We start from the raw sequence: 18,028 nt of genomic DNA on the forward strand, positions 1-18,028 counted from the left end.
TTTTCTAGCCCTGTGCTCAAGGGCAAATCCAAGTTTGGTGGAGTCTGAAGCTAATACAATTTTTGATGCCTTCTTTAAGGAGAAGAATACAAAACTATGAATGCAAAATTGATAGGGTCCTTGCCAGTACCTTGGAAGGGGCTTGTACAAGTGAAGAGCCGAATGATGCAGAAGCTTCATTAGCTTCACTAAATCTGCCTATGTCACTTAATCTCTTTGAGCTTCAGTTATTTCATTCCTAAAATGGATTTAATCATGCCTGTCTGTCCCAAGGGATGTTGTAAGGAACAAGCAAGAGGAAATATGTGTAAGAGTGTTTTTGTTCAAAGTGTTTTACATATATTGGTACATTAAACCAATATACATATATTTGTTTTTAGTGCCATCAAGTTGATTCTGACTCCTAGTGACCCTGTATATGGCAGAGCAGAACCCTGCTCAGTCTTTTTGCACTGGCTGCCGCTGTATAACAACCGACAGACAGGTGTTGTGGTTCTCTGACCAGGAAATGAACCCAGGCCACGGTGGTGAGAGCACCGAATCCTAACCACTATACCACCAGGACTGGCTATATATATGTCTATACATTAAACCAATACTTGAGTGGACTGTAATAATAGTAATACATATGTATCTGTAGATCCTTTTTTTTTTTTTTAAAAGTTATCCATCAGCATGTTCTAGATTTTATTTTATTTATTTTTTCCCCCCAAAGCCCCAGTAAATAGTTGTATGTCACAGCTGCACATCCTTCTAGTTGCTGTATGTGGGACGCGGCCTCAGCATGGCCGGAGAAACAGTGCGTCGGTGCGCGCCCGGGATCCGAACCCGGGCCGCCAGCAGCGGAGCGCGCACGCTTAACCTCCAAGCCACAGGGCCGGCCCCTATAGATCCCTTACTCAAACTTTTGTCTCAATGTTTTTCATTGGTTCATTGGTCAGGGGCATTTTTAGGGTGCTTACTTGTTGTATTGCTTGATGAAATCTAGATTTGGAGAGTAATAATAAAAATAAGCTTCTGAATCTTTCCTGTGTGTGGAATACAAGCAATGACACATCTCTAGACCTCTCTACTCCACCACTGTGTATGTAAGTGGCTCTTGATATATTTTACTACAGCCTCAGTAAATGTGTTTGGAACTTCAAATATATTAGGAAATTGAAAAGACTACATACTTGGATGGTTATTAGTAAAATGTCTAAGGCTGTTGGCTCCTCGGGCGTTGACAGAGATTTCCTCTGGCTTTGCAGCTTTGAGATCTGCATCCATTTGCCGTTAAAAAATGAATAGAGCATCTCCACCTCTCTGATGGTGACGATGAGGATGTTTCCATGCCGGTCTTTAATAGGCTCATAGTAAACTCTTCCCAGGTTGTGTGTTCCAAGTAAATTCTAGAAACAAATAGATTTCTGGTAGCTTAGATGATACTATGCAAATAAAGCAACATAACTGCAACAAAAGACACTGAATAATTATCTCATGTTTCTGAGAAGCTTTTTCTTTTTTTAGCAGACTTAAAGCTAGAATATATGGCATCATAGAAATGTACTTAATAGAAGCTCAAAGAAAATGTCTTCACCATAAACCTGCAAAGATTATAGCAAGAGGCACAAAAATTATGTTTTTTTAAGCAAATTCAATATCTGTAAATATCTCTTACCCACATAGACACACCAGCACATAAACCTCAGTTACCAATACTTGAAGAGAATCCCAGATGTTTTAAAGAAAAATGCCTGATATTTCAAGTATGCTACTTGTGGAGTTTTCAGGAGCTCTACAGTAAGCTTATGGTCTGAAGTGGGGTTGTTTAAAATGAAGAAGTGAATTGACAATGCAGCACATTGTACAGGTCCCCAAATGACTGCACATTCCCTTCAAGATCCTTTAATTGGGAGATTGGCCTGGTTTGACTTATCTGCCTTTCAGGGGGTTGTATTTATTTTGAACTTTGTTAAAATTGTTTGTGAGCCTGGTCAACTGAGGCAGACAATACTTTTAGAAAGGTAGGAAGGGAAGGGTGCCACATTAAATGTGGAGGGGCCCAGGTTGATGCTATTAAAATAAACCGGGTTTTACAAATATGCAGGGTTTGAAGATTTCTAACCTGCAGCACTGGATGAATAGGACAAAATGCCCTTTTGCTTTAAATATATATGATTTTTTAAAATTATAAATCATCTCAGAGCTCCTAGCTTTTATTTTTGTGAGCTCACATAAATGCTGATGAGATAACCTGTTGGCTGGAGAGCAAAAGTATAACTGGAATTTATAAAAGTGACAAGGATGACCTAAAAATGAATGAGCCAGCTGGTCATTATCCACATCTACAAAAACACCAGAATGTTCCCTCATAGGTAGGGACTGCATCTTAAATCTTTTATTTTCCTCACTAGGACCAGACATATATGTAAGAAATTTCATAAATAATTGTTGACATATTATAAAAATTCATTTGGCAGGATTACTATTTTTAAAAATGGCCTAATCACTCAGTCAGATCATTCCTTTCCAGTAACTGACTTCTAAATCATAGAGAAGTAATTGGGTAATGGTTCTAGTCCAGCCGTATGTGGTACTATAGTTTTATATGAAGGCAGTTTGGTACAAAGTAATACTGGCCAATAAGCAGTGGTATCCCGGTAAACTGGCTATCAAAAACAAACAAACCTGATTTATAGCATATGCCAATTTCTGCGGTGTAAATTCTCCCACCATAGCTAATTTCAAGCTACGGAGGATTTGACAACAGGCTTTCAAAATTCCTGAATATTTAACAGTTGGCTCTCCTGAGCCAGTACAAGTTGGCTTCAGCACACCACTGCTGGTAAGCCTTTAGTTATTCTGGTGTTGGGTTTCAGGGCTGGCTGCTGTTCATTAAGTCTTAAACTTCTGAAAAATTATTTACCCTCTCTGGCCCTGAGTTTCATCATCTAAAATTAAGGATCTTTACAGCTCAGACATCCCTTATGATAATCCTTACCTTATAGAGTGTTTAGGGGATTAAGTCAAACAATGCGTGAGAAAGTGTTTCGTAAACTCTCAAGCTTGATACAAGTAGAATATGGGCTTTCTTTAATGCTCTAATTGGAATCCCACTCTGGCTTACATTTACTTATATTCAAGACTCAGCCCAGGTTTCACCTTCTCTGGGAGGATTTTCCCAATTCTCTCAGGTAGAATTTACCATACCCTCTTTTGTCCCCTACTGCTTCCTGCGCAAACTTGTATCTTAGCATGACTCTGGCTTTCCTGCATATTGATGTGCATGTCATGAGATCATGGTTGTTTCATCTCCGTGTCTCTGGTTCCTTGCACAGTGCCTGGTACATAGTAAGAGCTCAATAACTTTTTGTTGACTGAATTAACATATTATCATTAAGACACTGCAAAATATGATTTACTTTGGACCAGAGCTGGTGGGTAGACATTGGATGAGGTAGTCGTTTCATTTAAGCAGAGTTATTTTCAGTGGTTCATTGTCAACTTTGGATATGTTGACTAATGGGCTGAACAAGAAAGCACTAAAAGTCTTCCTGAAGTTCTTTATTAACATCACATGGGGTTGGATAGCTAGCTCTGGGAGACCCCAATTTAAAAGCAGAATATCCTTGAGAAAATAATTTCAGTGATGTTCCAAGGGGGCAAATTTGGGGTTCTTTAGGGCCTAAAGGAAAAGCAGACCATGTTAATACCTGTCATGGTATGCAATCAAGGTTAGGAGATCTGGGAACACTAAGGATCCTACAAGGTAAAGAGGAACAAAAGCCACCTGATGACTCACAGGAATGCATCTATGTTATAACCAGAACAAATCATAGGACTGTCAGTAAGCCCTAGACAGATGCACAATATTTAGAGACCTTTTTCAGTTTGGGGTGACCTGGGAAGTTGAAGGAAGTCCAGAGTAGAGATATGAAGGCCTGGAAAAGAAGAGAAAAATTTGGGAGAAACCTTTTTTCCCCCTTGAAAAATGAAAAAGACATAGTATTCATAAATTGTTACTTGACTTTTACTCACCAACACTCATTTCTAAAAGCTATGGAGGAGGAAAGTGTAATGTAACCCAAACCACAATGTCAGATTATTACTGTATTTTGAGGATAAGTAGTTCAGATACCTCTCATTGTTAGAGCAATGTACACTTCTGTCTCTTGGGGCCTCTGCCATTTTCCTAAGAGTAGGAAAAACAATGTGGAGTCTTGGCCACTTATAGGCTTTCTCATCTTATTTTTTTTTTATCCAAATGCTGGCAGATACTTGTCTTTCCCCCTGCCCAGGTAATATTAATCAATTAATTAATTCATACTTTACCTTCTTTCAAATAAAATTTAAAGCCACTTCTAGATAGGCTCCAAATGATGCAGGATAGACTTCTACTTTTTCTTTTTTAACTATCATGTGGATAATTTCTTCTATTTAAATTTTTTGTCTGCTTTTTGTAAATAAACACATAATAAGTTGATGAAGTATTGGAAAGAATGTAGGCTTTGGAGTTATATAGATCTGGATTTGTATCTAGACTTGGCCACTTCCTATTTATGTGGCCTTGGGCAAGTTACTTAACCTTTCGAGGCTTCAGTTTTATCATCTGTTAAAGGAATATCAATAATAGTACTTTCTTATTAGGATGTGGTGAAGATTAGATGAGATATAGTTTACAGTGCCTGGCATCTATTCTGTTCAATAAATGAAAGTTGTTTCATGATTATTATTTATTATTATGTATTAAAGTACCTCAGTATAGAGCAGAAACTGGAAGGTAAGGTACAGAATGCACGGTGGTTGGTATGCACTGTGATGAAGGTAAGTCAGGGAGGGTGCTATGGAAACAGAGGAGGGGGAGAAAGATGGCAATGAAGGCTTTTGTGTGCCATGATAAAATGTCTGGGCCACTCTTGAAAGAGTATGAGTCAGGGAATGACGTGGTCAGAATCTTTTATTGGCTACTATGGCAGAGGTGTGGAGAATGGATTGGAGGGTGTTAAGACTGGAAGCAGGAGAATGACTTTGGAGGCTTTTGATGTACTGGAGTAATGAGGCAGTGGTAGTGATGCTGGACAGGGGACGAGAGTAAAATAAGATTTACTAGAGGTAAAGCAACAGGATTTGTGTATGGTTGATGTCAATCAAGCTATTTAAGAAAGCATTTTTACTTTTCTCAGAACATTGTAAAAAATGTTATATTAGTAAAGAGACCTAAAATATGACGTTTCAATTTTCCAAAATTTATTTTTCTTCTTCTTCTGGAAAGTTTTTCTGTGCCTTGTGACTCCTCCCCCCGCCCCCTCCAAAAAGGTAGCTTCATTATTTCCAGACACTTTCATTCTAAAGATCAGCAAATAGTCTGGGCCATACGTCCTACAAAAAAAGATGAAAATGACTCCCATTATTTAAGCAGGCAAGCAGAAATGTGAAGGAGAGAAGGGAATGCATGACAGTGCTCTGGCCTTTGATGGGCACTGTAAGGGGTAACTATTTATTGAGTACTATGAGGCACTAATCACCATGCAGATCTGGAGAACTATCCAGGTGGTAACTATGGCATGAGGTACATTTCTGTGATCCCTTTTCCTTTTGGTTAGGTAGAGTACCCTCAAGTGTGATTTTTGAGATGCGGGGGTTGGATTGACAAATACATTTATTTATCCAGCCAGTATTTACTGAGGGTCTGCCACATGCCACACCTGGGGTACATAGTGCTAACCAAGACAGATACATTCTCTGAGCTCAGGGACTCAAAATCCAAGTGGGTCACTAACCAAATAATGATACAAATAATTAACTAATGGGATTATGATCACCATTCTGAATGAAGAATACAAGGTGCTGTGAGAGTGATTCACTTAATCAGGAGATCAGAGAAAGGCTCCCTGAAGACATATAAAAATTAAGCTGATGTCTAAAGGATATGAAGGAATTAGCAAGGCAAAGAAGTAGAAGAGGTGTCTAAGCAGAGGAAACAGCATGTGAGCTAGCAAATGAGACCAAGAAAGACAAGCCAGGAAGTTGGAAAAATCTGGAAAGTGGGGAGTCATGGAAGACAAGGGAGGTGGCAGTTTAAAAAAGGAGAGCAGGGGCCGGCCCCGTGGCTTAGCGGTTAAGTGCGCGCACTCCGCTACTGGTGGCCCGGATTCGGATCCCGGGCGTGCACCGATGCACTGCTTCTCCAGCCATGCTGAGGCCGCATCCCACATACAGCAACTAGAAGGATGTGCAGCTATGACATACAACTATCTACTGGGGCTTTGGGGGGAGAAAAAGGAGGAGGATTGGCATAGATGTTAGCTCAGAGCCGGTCTTCCTCAGCAAAAAGAGGAGGATTGGCATGGATGTTAGCTCAGGGCTGATCTTCCTCACAGAAAAAAAAAAAAAGGAGAGCAGGGACCAAGTGTATCAAATGCTGCTGAGATTTTAGTTGCAAAGACGATTTAAAAGTGCCCATTGAGAGCCAGCCTGGTGGTGTAGTGGTTAAGTTCACGTGCTCTGCCTCAGTGGCCTGGCGTTTGCGGTTTCAGATCCTGGGCGCAGACCTACACACCACTAGTCAAGCCATGCTATGGTGGCATCCCCCATACAAAGTGGAGGGAGATTGGCTAAGATGTTAGCTCAGTGACAATCTTCCTCAAGCAAAAAGAGGAAGATTGGCAACGGATGTTAGCTCAGCGACAATCTTCCTTGGCAAAAAAAAAAAAAAAAAGTGCCCGTCGGATTTAGTGAAACTGAAGCCATTGGCAGGGATGGATCAAGGTTTTGTAGGAACCTACACCATACAATTTTGGGGCCCTCTTTAAGACAAAGAATACAAAATTAGAAATGTAAAAATTAGGTGTAAAAGTGAATATTTGTTTAGAATGAGAAAGGAAATCTCCCTGAATACTGGAGTATTTGGAATTTCTGGTCCTCTTTCCCCCCTGAGATTTCTTTAGGCAATTTACTAGAAATGCTTCCTGATTGCAAACCAACTTCCCCTCCCTACCTAAAACACTCTGTGACTCCCACACTCACAGGAGCTCATGTAAGTGAGGGGCCCTGCAGTTCAAGCTTTATGAGCATCATCTGCCTCTGATTACTGGTGGCCTGAGAGAGCAGTTGGTAGGCATGGTGGTACCAAAGTCAGGGAGAGGGCTGAGAACTAAATGGGAAGTGAGGAAGTAAAGGGAGAAGGAGAAGGTAGGCAACTCTTTAAAGAAGTTTGGGTCTAAGGAAGAGGAGAAAGAGAGTTTGGTAGCTGAAGGGGCATGTGGGATCAAGGAAGGGATTTGAGGGCAGGTTAAACTGGAGAAACTTGAGTATGTTTAAGTAAAGATGGGAGGGAAGAACTGGGATCCAGAGCATATGTGGAGGGATGAGCCTTTGGTAGGAGGAATGAGACTTTATATATAGGAATAGGAGGGAAGAAAGAGAAAGTGAGGTCAAGGCAAGGAGGCCTTATTTCCACCAATTTAGTGGTGGAAAAATAATTCCCACTTACTTTCTTCATGAATTATACAGTGAAGTCATCACCTGATGTGGGGATGGAGAGTGTGGGCAAGGAGAGGAGATGTGGAATGGAGAAGGTTTTAAATAGTTTCCTCATAGTTTGGGAAAGTGAATTTAGTAGGGAAATGGAACTTTACATGTGAGAATTGTAGTCATGAATTTAACATAACATAAAACCAGTCAGCCTGCTTTTTTTTGTGATTTTTCTGCAGCATTGTGCAACAACTCCAGTGTAGACATGTTGGATTCATCCAGGCTTGGGATATTTTCAAATAAGTAATATGGAGGGAGACAATGGCCAGAAATTTGGAATATTTTCAAGAGATGATTATGATGGGCTAATGAATCTAAGCTAGACAAGCAGGGAAATGACCTCAGAAGGGGGCTGATGCATTTTGAAAAGTGGTGGGGCCAATACATTGGGGGGGCCAAGGATATCCAAGAGCTATTGCAATTGGAGTAGTTGAGTATCTTCCCATCATGGCTTCCCTCTAGCCCCTCAGCGTCTAACCGTGCTGGCTTGTGACACCCTGATCCTGATCTGATACTGATATCAGATAAAAATGTTCTAGGAAGCCTCCAAAAAAATACAATAAAGAGCCCCATTTGAAATTCTAAGGTTGTTCAGTCTGTGATCCAAGCATGTCTGGGCTGTATGGTGGGCTAATGGGAGAGTCCACTAAGGAGTCTCAGCCTCCTGGGCAAGAACTTCACTAAGGGACCAAGGAGCCTCCTGCGAATGAACTTTATCCTAAAGAAAGAGCAGGTTCAGGTACAGCAGCTTGGTCCAACTCCAGCTGATCAATGATGAGAGGAAGGGGTACTTTGAATTCAGCACAGTCATGATGGCCCAGCTCTAAGAACTTCTCCTTGAGTTGAAGGAGAAGATCCTGCCATTAAGAATAGGTTTTTGGGCCGGCCCCGTGGCTTAGCGGTTAAGTGCGTGTGCTCCGATGCTGGCGGCCCGCGTTCGGAACCCCGGGCGCGCACCAACGCACTGCTTCTCTGGCCGTGCTGAGGCCGCGTCCCACATACAGCAACTAGAAGAATGTGCAGCTATGACATACAACTATCTACTGGGGCTTTGGGGGAAAAAAAAATAAAAAAAAAAAAAAGAATAGGTTTAAATGATTTCCTTTGCTGTGCAGAAGCTTTTTAGTTTGATGTAGTCTCATTTGTTTATTTTGTTTCCCTTTCCTGAGGAGACATATTCAGAAAGATACTGCTAAGACTGATGTGAAAGACCATACTGCCTATGTTTTCTTCTAGGAGTTTTATGGTCTCGAGTCTTACATTCAAGTCTTTAATCCATTTTGAGTTAATTTTTGTGTGTGGTGTAAGATAATGGTCTACTTTTATTATTTGCATGTGGTTGTCCAGTTTTCCCAACACCATTTATTGAAGAGACTTTCCTTTCTCCACTGTATGTTCTTGGCTTCTTTGTCAAAAATTAGCTGTCCATAGATGTGTGGGTTTATTTTACAAAACGAAAAGACAGCCTATCAATTGGGAGAAGATATTTGCAAATCATATTTCCTGTAAGGGGGTAATATCCAAAATATATTAAGACCTCATACAACTCAACAACAAAAAAACAAACAACCTGATCAAAAAAATGGGCACAGGTTCTGAACATTTTTCCAAAAAAGATATACAGATGGCCAGTAGGCAGATGAAAAGATGTTCAACATCACTGATTATTAGGGAAATGCAAATCAAAACTACAATGAGACATCACCTCATGCCCATGAGAATGGCTGTTATTAAAAAGATAAGAAATAACAAGTGTTGGAGAGGATGTGGAGAAAAGGGAACCCTCATACATTGCTGGTGGGTGTGTAAAGTGGTGTAGCCACTATGGAAAACAGTAATGGAGATTCATCAAAAAATTAAAAATAGAGATACCATATGATAGCTATTTCACTTTTGGGTATTCATCCAAAGAACATGAAAAAACTAATTTGAAAAGATATATGCACCCCTATGTTCAGTGCAACATTATTCACAATAGCCAAGACTTGGAAGCAACCTAAGTGCCCATCAACGAATGAGTGGATGAAGATGTGGTATATATATACAATGGAATACTACTCAGCCATAAAAAATGAAATCTTGCCATTTACAACAACATGGATGGACCTTGAGGGTATTATGCTAAACGAAATAAGTCAGACGGAAAAGACAGTTACCATATGACTTCACTCATATGTGGAAGGTAAACAAATGAACACATGGATACAGAGAATAGATTGGTGGTTACCAGATGGGAATGGGTGTGGGGAGGGTGCAAGGGGTAATGGCACACATGTGTACAGTGATGGATAGCAACTGGACTTTTGGTGGTGAAGACAATGCAGCCTTACAGAAGTCGAAATATAATGATGTACATCTGAAATTATAATGTTATAAATCAATGTTACCTCAATTAAAAAAAGGTTGAAATGGAGAGTACTGTTTGCAAAAATCTCTGAGGGCTTTGAGGACACAAGGCAGTAAACCGCCTAGGCAACGGAGTATAGGACAGATGGGGTAAGAGTTACCTTTCAGAATTAATTATAATAGCAACATAATAATAATTATTGCAGGGAATCAAATTGTTATTATTGTGTGGGTCAAGAAATGAAGTTCCTGTAATTGCAAGTGCGGGTGGACCTGTAGAAATATTTTTTTTGTTATTATGACCCTATTTTTATGCCTTGGCTGGTATGGCCTCGCCAAACACAGCTTACATAGATTTCTGTTATACATGTTTCTGGGGTTGATGTAACTGACAGCTTTGTAGGTAGACACCCATCACTGATAAAGGCTCAGTGATCTCTTAAAGACCCCAATTCCATGTGGCAGATATTTTACTGTGCTAAGAACCACAAATTCAAGTAATACCAGAAAACAACGAAAGGAAACCACAGATGAGCTAGGTTAGAATTTAACGTCATTTCTAGGAGGGGCTCGGTAACCTACAAAGATTTTTGCAGGGCTTGGGGACCTGATCTGATTGGGTTAATAGTATGGAAGGATGAATAAATTCAGGATTAAAGATAAGCTTTGAAGAGGTTTTTTTTTGTTTTGTTTTTTAAGTAAGCAAAAATGTATGCAAATGCCTGGGTTTTAGCAAAAGCATCAAGCCAAGAAACTCATCAAAATATCTGCTGGTCTCTTGCTACAACTCCATACATTCATAGATGCACAGGATGCCAGAGCAGCAAGGGTTCTTCGAGTGATCTAGTCAAACTCCTCTTATTTTGCAAGTGATGAAACTGAGGCCCAGAAAGGAGAAGTGAGTTGACTAATTAATATCAAATCCAGAACTCAAGTCTCCTCACTCCTTATTTAGGGAGTCACTTCTAGACTCTTCAAGAGAGACCCCTGCTTCTCTTCCAGGAGGCTGCCAAAGGCACAGCTTCCCTACATAAGCAGGTGTGCACCTCAGACTGTCCAAGAAGCCTTCATATGCCTAAGGATTTGAAAGAGGAAAGAGCCCACGCTTTTCCTTTCCAGGTGGGATTGGTAACTGAGCTGACCAAATTTTTCTAAAATTTCCTTGGAGGTCTGAATTGAAACCTGGCTCCTCACCTGTAGCTGGGCTGTTGCTGCAAGCATCTTCTGCCGAGTTTGCAGTACTGTGGATGAGGACATGGAGATAGGTACGCTTTGCCTCAACCACCTTATATCTTCCCACATACAAGACAGCTGCAAAAGAAGTCACGAGGTCATGTCATCGTCCAAGCCAGTACATGATTTAGGTTGTGGCATCAAAGCAAAGCAGGGAGAAGGAAACCTGACCCCCGATGTTTGTTCTCCAGTCCATTTTCAGATACACGCGAAACAACTTTTTGATCTCTGTCCAATTGGAAAAGGATCTGAATGTTAATGAAACAGTCAGATCCACATTTTGGTCTTTGCCAAATGATCCCATAACTCAGAAGAGTGGAGACACAATCTGACAGGATGCAAGCTTCTTTGCTTTGAAAATGTAGTGTAGACGCTACTTTGGCATTTTTTATGACATAGGGCATATCAGAGCTGAAAGAGACCTCTGAGATAATTTATTCCCACCCCAATACTTTGATCACTGGGGACCCCTCAACAAAAGTTTCAGAGATTTATGTGCAGTAACATTGGTACAAAGTGGGGAAAAATGAAATCAGAACTCAGTATACCTTCGTGAACCACAGAAAATCTGGTGTAATGGAACTGGTGTGAGAGTCATCTATTTCAACAATCGGTATTTGATCTTCATTGGTGACTAACATATTATCTTTGTAATAAAATATAACGGCTATGTAGAGTCCCCTAAAAAGAAAAAGCAAAATAAAAATTGTCCTTAAGCCTGAATCATGGAAAAAAAAATTTTTTTGACATGATAAAAGATAATTTAAAATATACCTATGAGCATATTCTTGCTAAGTATCACAGGTTCACTGGCTAGAACTCAGAGAAATTACGATCTTGTCCAAATTCTCAAGAGAAAAGTAAACTGCATATTCTTTTAATAACAAAAAAGAAATGTCTACCAAGTTTCCACTCAGAACCAAAACCAACTGATTCCTAAGAAGTTAAGACTTCCTGGAAAAACTACATAGAACTCACCGTTTTAAGGTCTTCACAAACTTGTTTGAGGAATGGAATAGGTGTTTCAGGCTTCTTGAGACTGACTGCTTGCGGCCCGTGGTTTGTAATTTTGAACTTTCTGGAACATAGGAATAAATATAGTGTGAATTCCATTGGCAGAACAACACTCCCAGTACCTTCTTCCCACCTTCCTGCCTTCCTCTCCCCTGTCCCCTCAGTGTCACTTATCGTGTTTCATGTAGGGATTCAGCTCATTCATTCCTACAAGAAGCTTTTGTATCTTGAGATGCCAGTAGTTAACTCAATTAATGAACAGTTCCTCAAAAATGTTGGAGATGAGTGACATTTATAACTCCAGGGGAAACCACTTAGGTGTTTTGTTTGTGCTCTCCATATGAGCAATTTATTATAAGGTAGGATAAAAAAAAAATGGAATCAACTCTTTGGCCCTTCTCCTCCCTCCCCCCATTGCCTTTTAATATTCACACACTTCTCAACGCTGGCAAAGCATTTCTTGTTAGTCTATATATTCCATTAAAATTTTTTCGTTATAAAATTAATATAGGCACATTGCATAAAGTCTGGAGAATAGAAAAAAAGAACAAAATCCCACCCATATCATCCTGTCACTTTAGTACAACCACTGCTACCATTTTGGGGCAGTTTTTTCCAGTGTATTATGCTTACAAAAATAGTTGTAGGCATACATATAATTATCATCCTCATTATTCATAAGACAGAGAGGTTAAGAAGATTGTCCAAGATAAAAAAGCCAATACTCTGAAAAACTGAGACATTCATTGACTGAATATTTATTGGGACACTAGTATGTGCAAGGTTCTGTGGCAATAGTGGTGAGCAAATCATCCATTGCTTCTGTTCAGCTCTTCTATTTACAACCTGGAGATCTCACTGGTAAAAGCAGTAGACTTCCTATAACAGTCTTTGGAAACATGCTCCATGGAGCTAAACTAGATGATCACTGATTTCAATTCTCATCTTAAATGTAATGAAGGGAAGCTGAGGTTGTTGGGGTCATCACTAAACTCCTGACAGACATGTCACTGGGGATGAGAACATGGTCCATATCACTGCTGTTAGGCATGGAAAGCTGGGTGATGGTCCATGGCTGAGGCCCAGTGTGGCTCCACCTATGATCCTATAGGAGCAGTAGGGAATGAGCTCACTGACACAAGTGTTCATGCCAGTTTCAAGCTTGTGCTGGTAATGGTTATTCCTGGCAGAACAAAGCAAAAACATTTTTTCTGACTTGAACATGAATTTGGCTGGTCATATTCTGCTTAAAAATGATGCTTCTAGGACTTCTGGTTAAAGGCAGCATATTGAACATATTCATTACATACCACTGTCTCCCAACACCTCACTAAAAGCAGAGTAAAGAGATTAAAAAAGAAAAGGAAACAACATAAATCTATAAAGACAAAAAGATGGGAAAGGAAACAAAAGCAAGTGAATTTTGGTAGCTGGAAAGCAGATGGACAGATGGATTTAGCAGACTTGAGAAAGATGAATCCTAAGCCAGCAGTGGAGAAAGATGAGAAGTAACCTGACTCACCCCATGAGAACCATATACTGCTGGAAGTCGGGGGTGAAGGTGGAGCTAAAATCAGGGGGATTTGTTGAAGTCTGTTTAAAAAGTAGTTAGATTTATAGATATCCTCCCCTACCCTGCATAGGTGGACAAATATCTCTTCCCCACTCAAGAAGAAAGCTAATGGCTTATTCCCTGAAAAGCATAAAAACAGAGGTCTCTAGAGCAGGAGACACAGGGTCCAGTTAAAAATGAGGGAAATGGGTGGTATGTTCTCAAAACAGGTGGATTAAATGAGTTTCCATACAGAATATTTCCCCACTGGGCTTTCAGAACTGGTACTTAAACTTATAGTCCAAGAAGGAAACTAGGAGAAACTTCTCTGGATACTGACTAGCCTAAGAGAATACACCTAAAGATTCTGACATTGGCTTCATTATTTTCCTAAAGATAACCAGATCACCTTACAGGGAAGCCTATAAATAAAGAGCCCTATCCATGTGCTCAGAGCTTCCCAACAGCTATTGAGTTCCCTTCTCTTAAATCTGAGTAAACATCCAAGGATCACCAGGCAGTTGCAAAAAGCATGTAACAGGAAAGACGGAGGCCAAAAACAAAGAAACAAAAGAGCAATTGAGAGGAGAGACTATGCTGAGAAAAGAAAATATAAAATGAAACAAAGCCTATCATTAATAGCCTGAAAGACAAGAAAAGACATTGCATCCTTGTAAAAAGGATAGGAGTCAATAAGAGAAACATTCAGAGAATGAAAGAGAGCACTGGAAACTGAAAATATGTTATCAAAGTCTGAAAAACCCAATAGAAGGCCTAGAAAATAAAACTGGGGAAGTCTCCAAGAAAGCAGAGCAAAAGGACATGGGGTTGGAAAGTAGGAGAGGGTAAAAAAGAAGAAAAAAAAAATCAAGAGCTAGTCTATGAGGTTTAACATCTGAATAAGAGTTCGCAGGATAGGGCAGAGGAAAAGAAGGAGAAGAAATAATTAATGAAATTATTTAAGAAAATATCCCATAATTGAATGATATATGTTTGCATGTTGAAAGGACTTGCCAAGTGTGTAGCACAACAGACAAAAATAGAGCCACATGAAGGCACACACCAGTGAAATTTTAGAATATTGAAGTTATTAAAAAGAAAATAAAAACCTTCCAGAGTAGGAAAAAAATAGGTTTCATATAAAACTTCTGGAATCAGAATGGCATCAGATGTCTCAGCACTGAAAGCTAGAAGACAGTGAAGCGACATGTTCAAGATCTGAAGGAAAATAATTTCAACCAAGAATTCTATACTTATTCACCCTTAAATAAATGTTAAGTAGAATAAATACATCTTTAGACGTGCAGTGTATCCAAAAATTAACTCCCAAGTATCCTCTCAGGAAGGTACTAGAGGAAAGGCTCCACCAAAATGAGAGACTAACCCAAGAAAAAGGAAGACATGAGATACAAAAAGAAGAAATCCAATATTGGAGAGTGGCAAGAAGAGTCCTCAATATGGTGGTGAAAGGAGATCCTAGGGCTACAGCTGTGCACCAGACACAGAGGCAGCCAGTAACCAGTCTAGACTGCGGCAGGTCAGAGGGCTCCATGAGTGGTTTCTTTAAAAAGACGTAATTGAAACGATACTAAAGTACCTGTATTGAGAGAAAATTGGTAAGATTGAAGAATACCCTGGGGATTAATTAGTTTTAACCGTATAGAAAATAAGAAAACACACAATAAAAGATGATTATTAACTACAGGGAAAACAAAAGGTTATCCAGGAAAGGAAAATGATCATTAGAATGTAAACAATAAATGTTGATTTTACTAAAATTATAATATAAATATATTAGGAGGATGAGAGTATAGGAATTGTATGTGTATGTAAGAAGGTGTAGGGGTAAAAAAGAGAAATCATCATCTTCCTTAGTGAAATAATGCCTACAATTGAAGAAAAATCAAGAATTAGCAACATAAACATGTACTTTAGAGATATGGAGAAAATATCAAAAGAATTGGTCAAAAGAATTGAGCCTTTGGGAATAAAAAATGGAGGATGGGAGGAATTGCTTTTTTTTTTTTTTTTTTTTAAATAAGAAAGCTCTTTTAAGTATTTTACTTATATCAAGTCATTCAATCCTTAAACAATGGCTGACAGATATATGTAATACTAATCTGCATTTTACAGGTGAGCAAAGTGAGGTATGGAGAGGGTAGGCAACTTGCTTAAGGTCACACAACTAGTAAATGTCCAGCCTGGATTTGAACCCAGGTAGTCTGGCTTCAGAGTATAGTCACATATAACTTAAATAAAAATGAAGATTAGACTAAAGAAGTAAAAAGGGAAAAACAAGAAATGCTACCACCGGTTGGGAAAGGGACCCATGCAAGTGTTAAAATACTCCAGGTCTCCTACATTTTGGGCACATGGTAGAATTGCACTGCTTGGAGCCTTTGTGGTTGGGCAAAGCTGTGTGATCGTTTTGGCCAATGAGTTTTGAGCGTAAGTGACATATGTAAAGTCTTGCCCATATGAGGCCTTCAAGAATTTGTTTTCTGTCTCCCGTGGGTGCTGACAAATATTTCTAGAAAGGGGATGATGACACAGAAGGACAGCCTTCAGCTGACCAGTGGTAGACGTATAGCATGTGGGAGAAATAAATATTTTGGGGGTCATTTGGTTACTGCAGCATGATATAGCCCATCTTGACTGATACAAGGTCTAAACTCACTTTTCTTCTAAGAACCACCATGGCTTCTATTCTGTCTCTGCATGGTTCAAGGCTCTGGAGCAATGGTTAGTTTTCTAGACTGAATACAGTAGGTCTTGAGCTTTTAAATGCTTTGAGGATAGGGAGTTTATTTTATTTATATTAGTATATCTAGCACCTGACACATAGTAGGCAGTGTTTCAATTAATATTTGCTAGTTGAAAAACTGGATGATAATTGAAATTCACTCCTATAGGGTACTGCTGTGGTGAACACAGTTGGCTTTTTTATAATTCATTTTGTATGTCAGAGCATTAACCTTGTGAACAATAAAGGCTGCTCAGCATCTCCATTGAATTTCCATCCTAGTATTGAACACGCAGATTAGCTGTGGCCGAAATACAGAAATTAATGTGGGTTTTGGTACCTCCCATGTAGGGCTTTGGTAGGAGAAGGGAGATGTTTTATTATTACTTCTGCATTTGGAATATCCTGTGTATTTATTGAGTACTCCAGGCTCATTACAATGGAGTAGATTACACTTTAATTCTAGGACATATCAGTAAAGTACTGAGGATGGAGAGTACCCCGTTCTTCATCTGGAAGAACAATGGAAGAAAAATAAGCTAGAGTTTGTGAAGAGCCTACACTATGCCAGGTGAGTTTAATCCATTATCTAATTTAATCCTCATAACGATCCTGAAAGATGGATACTATTATGCTGATTTTTTTCCAATGGGGAAGCTGTGGCTCAGAGAGGTTAAATGCGTTTCTCAAGGACACACAGCTAGTAAGTGGTAGAACTGGGATTTGAAATAATGTTTTCTAATTATAAAATTGTAAAGGTTTATATCTCCAATAAACCACATAGTATCTCAATGTATTTGAGTATTTTAAACAACAATTCTGTAGTTTTCTGCATGCAATACCTAATTATCCTTTTAGACTTAGAGAGATTTATGTTAAATTATCTTAGAATCGTTCCCTTTTTGTAGGAGGTCATTTCTTTTATTGTGGCATATTATAGGTCAGCATTTCCCAAAGTTTGTGCCTTGGAACACTAATTATGTGAAAAATGTTTTACAATGGCCAAATAAGTTTGGAAAATGCTTGTTTAGCCAAATTTAAAATGTCTCTTTATTAGAGTCTTTAATATTTTAATGTCCATTTTACATTTTCAAAAGAGGAATGTATAATGCAATATTTTCCAAACTTACTTGACCAGAGACCCTTTTTCAGTTGAGCATCTTATAGAATCACTTTTTTTGGAACACATTTTGGGTACTGTTTAAGTATCCAGAGTACATTTCAATATAAAAAATATTCTTCCTTTTTGGGAAGTTCTACTTTATGCTATACTTAAATCTTTCCGGATACAGTGTTTACATCCCTGTAAGGGAAAAGCATGTACATGATATAAGTTGAATGGACACCATAGAAATAATTGGGCTATCTAGACAATCATTTCTTGATTATTGGATAGTAATCCAATAATAATAGGGAGAGCATCTAAATCTTAAGATAATATGAAAAATAATCCCTCATTCTCATGAGTAGTTTTAGCTTTCCTCCTCTGAAAAAGACCAAACACAAAGTGGTTATGAATTGCAAAGAATCCTCTATCCAATTGCTTTATTACCTCTGCTTGCCATACAAGAAGCAATGGGCAGGGGAATGATGGAAAGGCAGAAGAGGAGAAAGGAGCCTAGATA

General features: G+C 39.1%; 1 protein-coding gene across 1 annotated transcript in view; it reads right to left on the reverse strand.

Annotated features, from left to right (window-relative positions):
* Positions 1 to 18,028, reverse strand: part of ANKFN1 (ankyrin repeat and fibronectin type III domain containing 1) — a 372,217-nt gene that overhangs the window by 45,121 nt on the left and 309,068 nt on the right. Inside the window, exons 11-14 of the mRNA XM_014790626.2 lie at positions 12,073 to 12,172; positions 11,643 to 11,775; positions 11,056 to 11,172; positions 1,176 to 1,391 (exon numbers count right to left, since the gene is read on the reverse strand). Of these exons, the coding sequence (XP_014646112.2) occupies positions 1,176 to 1,391; positions 11,056 to 11,172; positions 11,643 to 11,775; positions 12,073 to 12,172 (566 nt within the window). The remainder of the gene's footprint in view (positions 1 to 1,175; positions 1,392 to 11,055; positions 11,173 to 11,642; positions 11,776 to 12,072; positions 12,173 to 18,028) is intronic.

The sequence above is a fragment of the Ceratotherium simum genome, chromosome 16 (genome assembly GCF_057802395.1).
Source record: "Ceratotherium simum simum isolate JZ-2026a chromosome 16, ASM5780239v1, whole genome shotgun sequence".
Classification (NCBI taxonomy): Eukaryota; Metazoa; Chordata; class Mammalia; order Perissodactyla; family Rhinocerotidae; genus Ceratotherium; species Ceratotherium simum.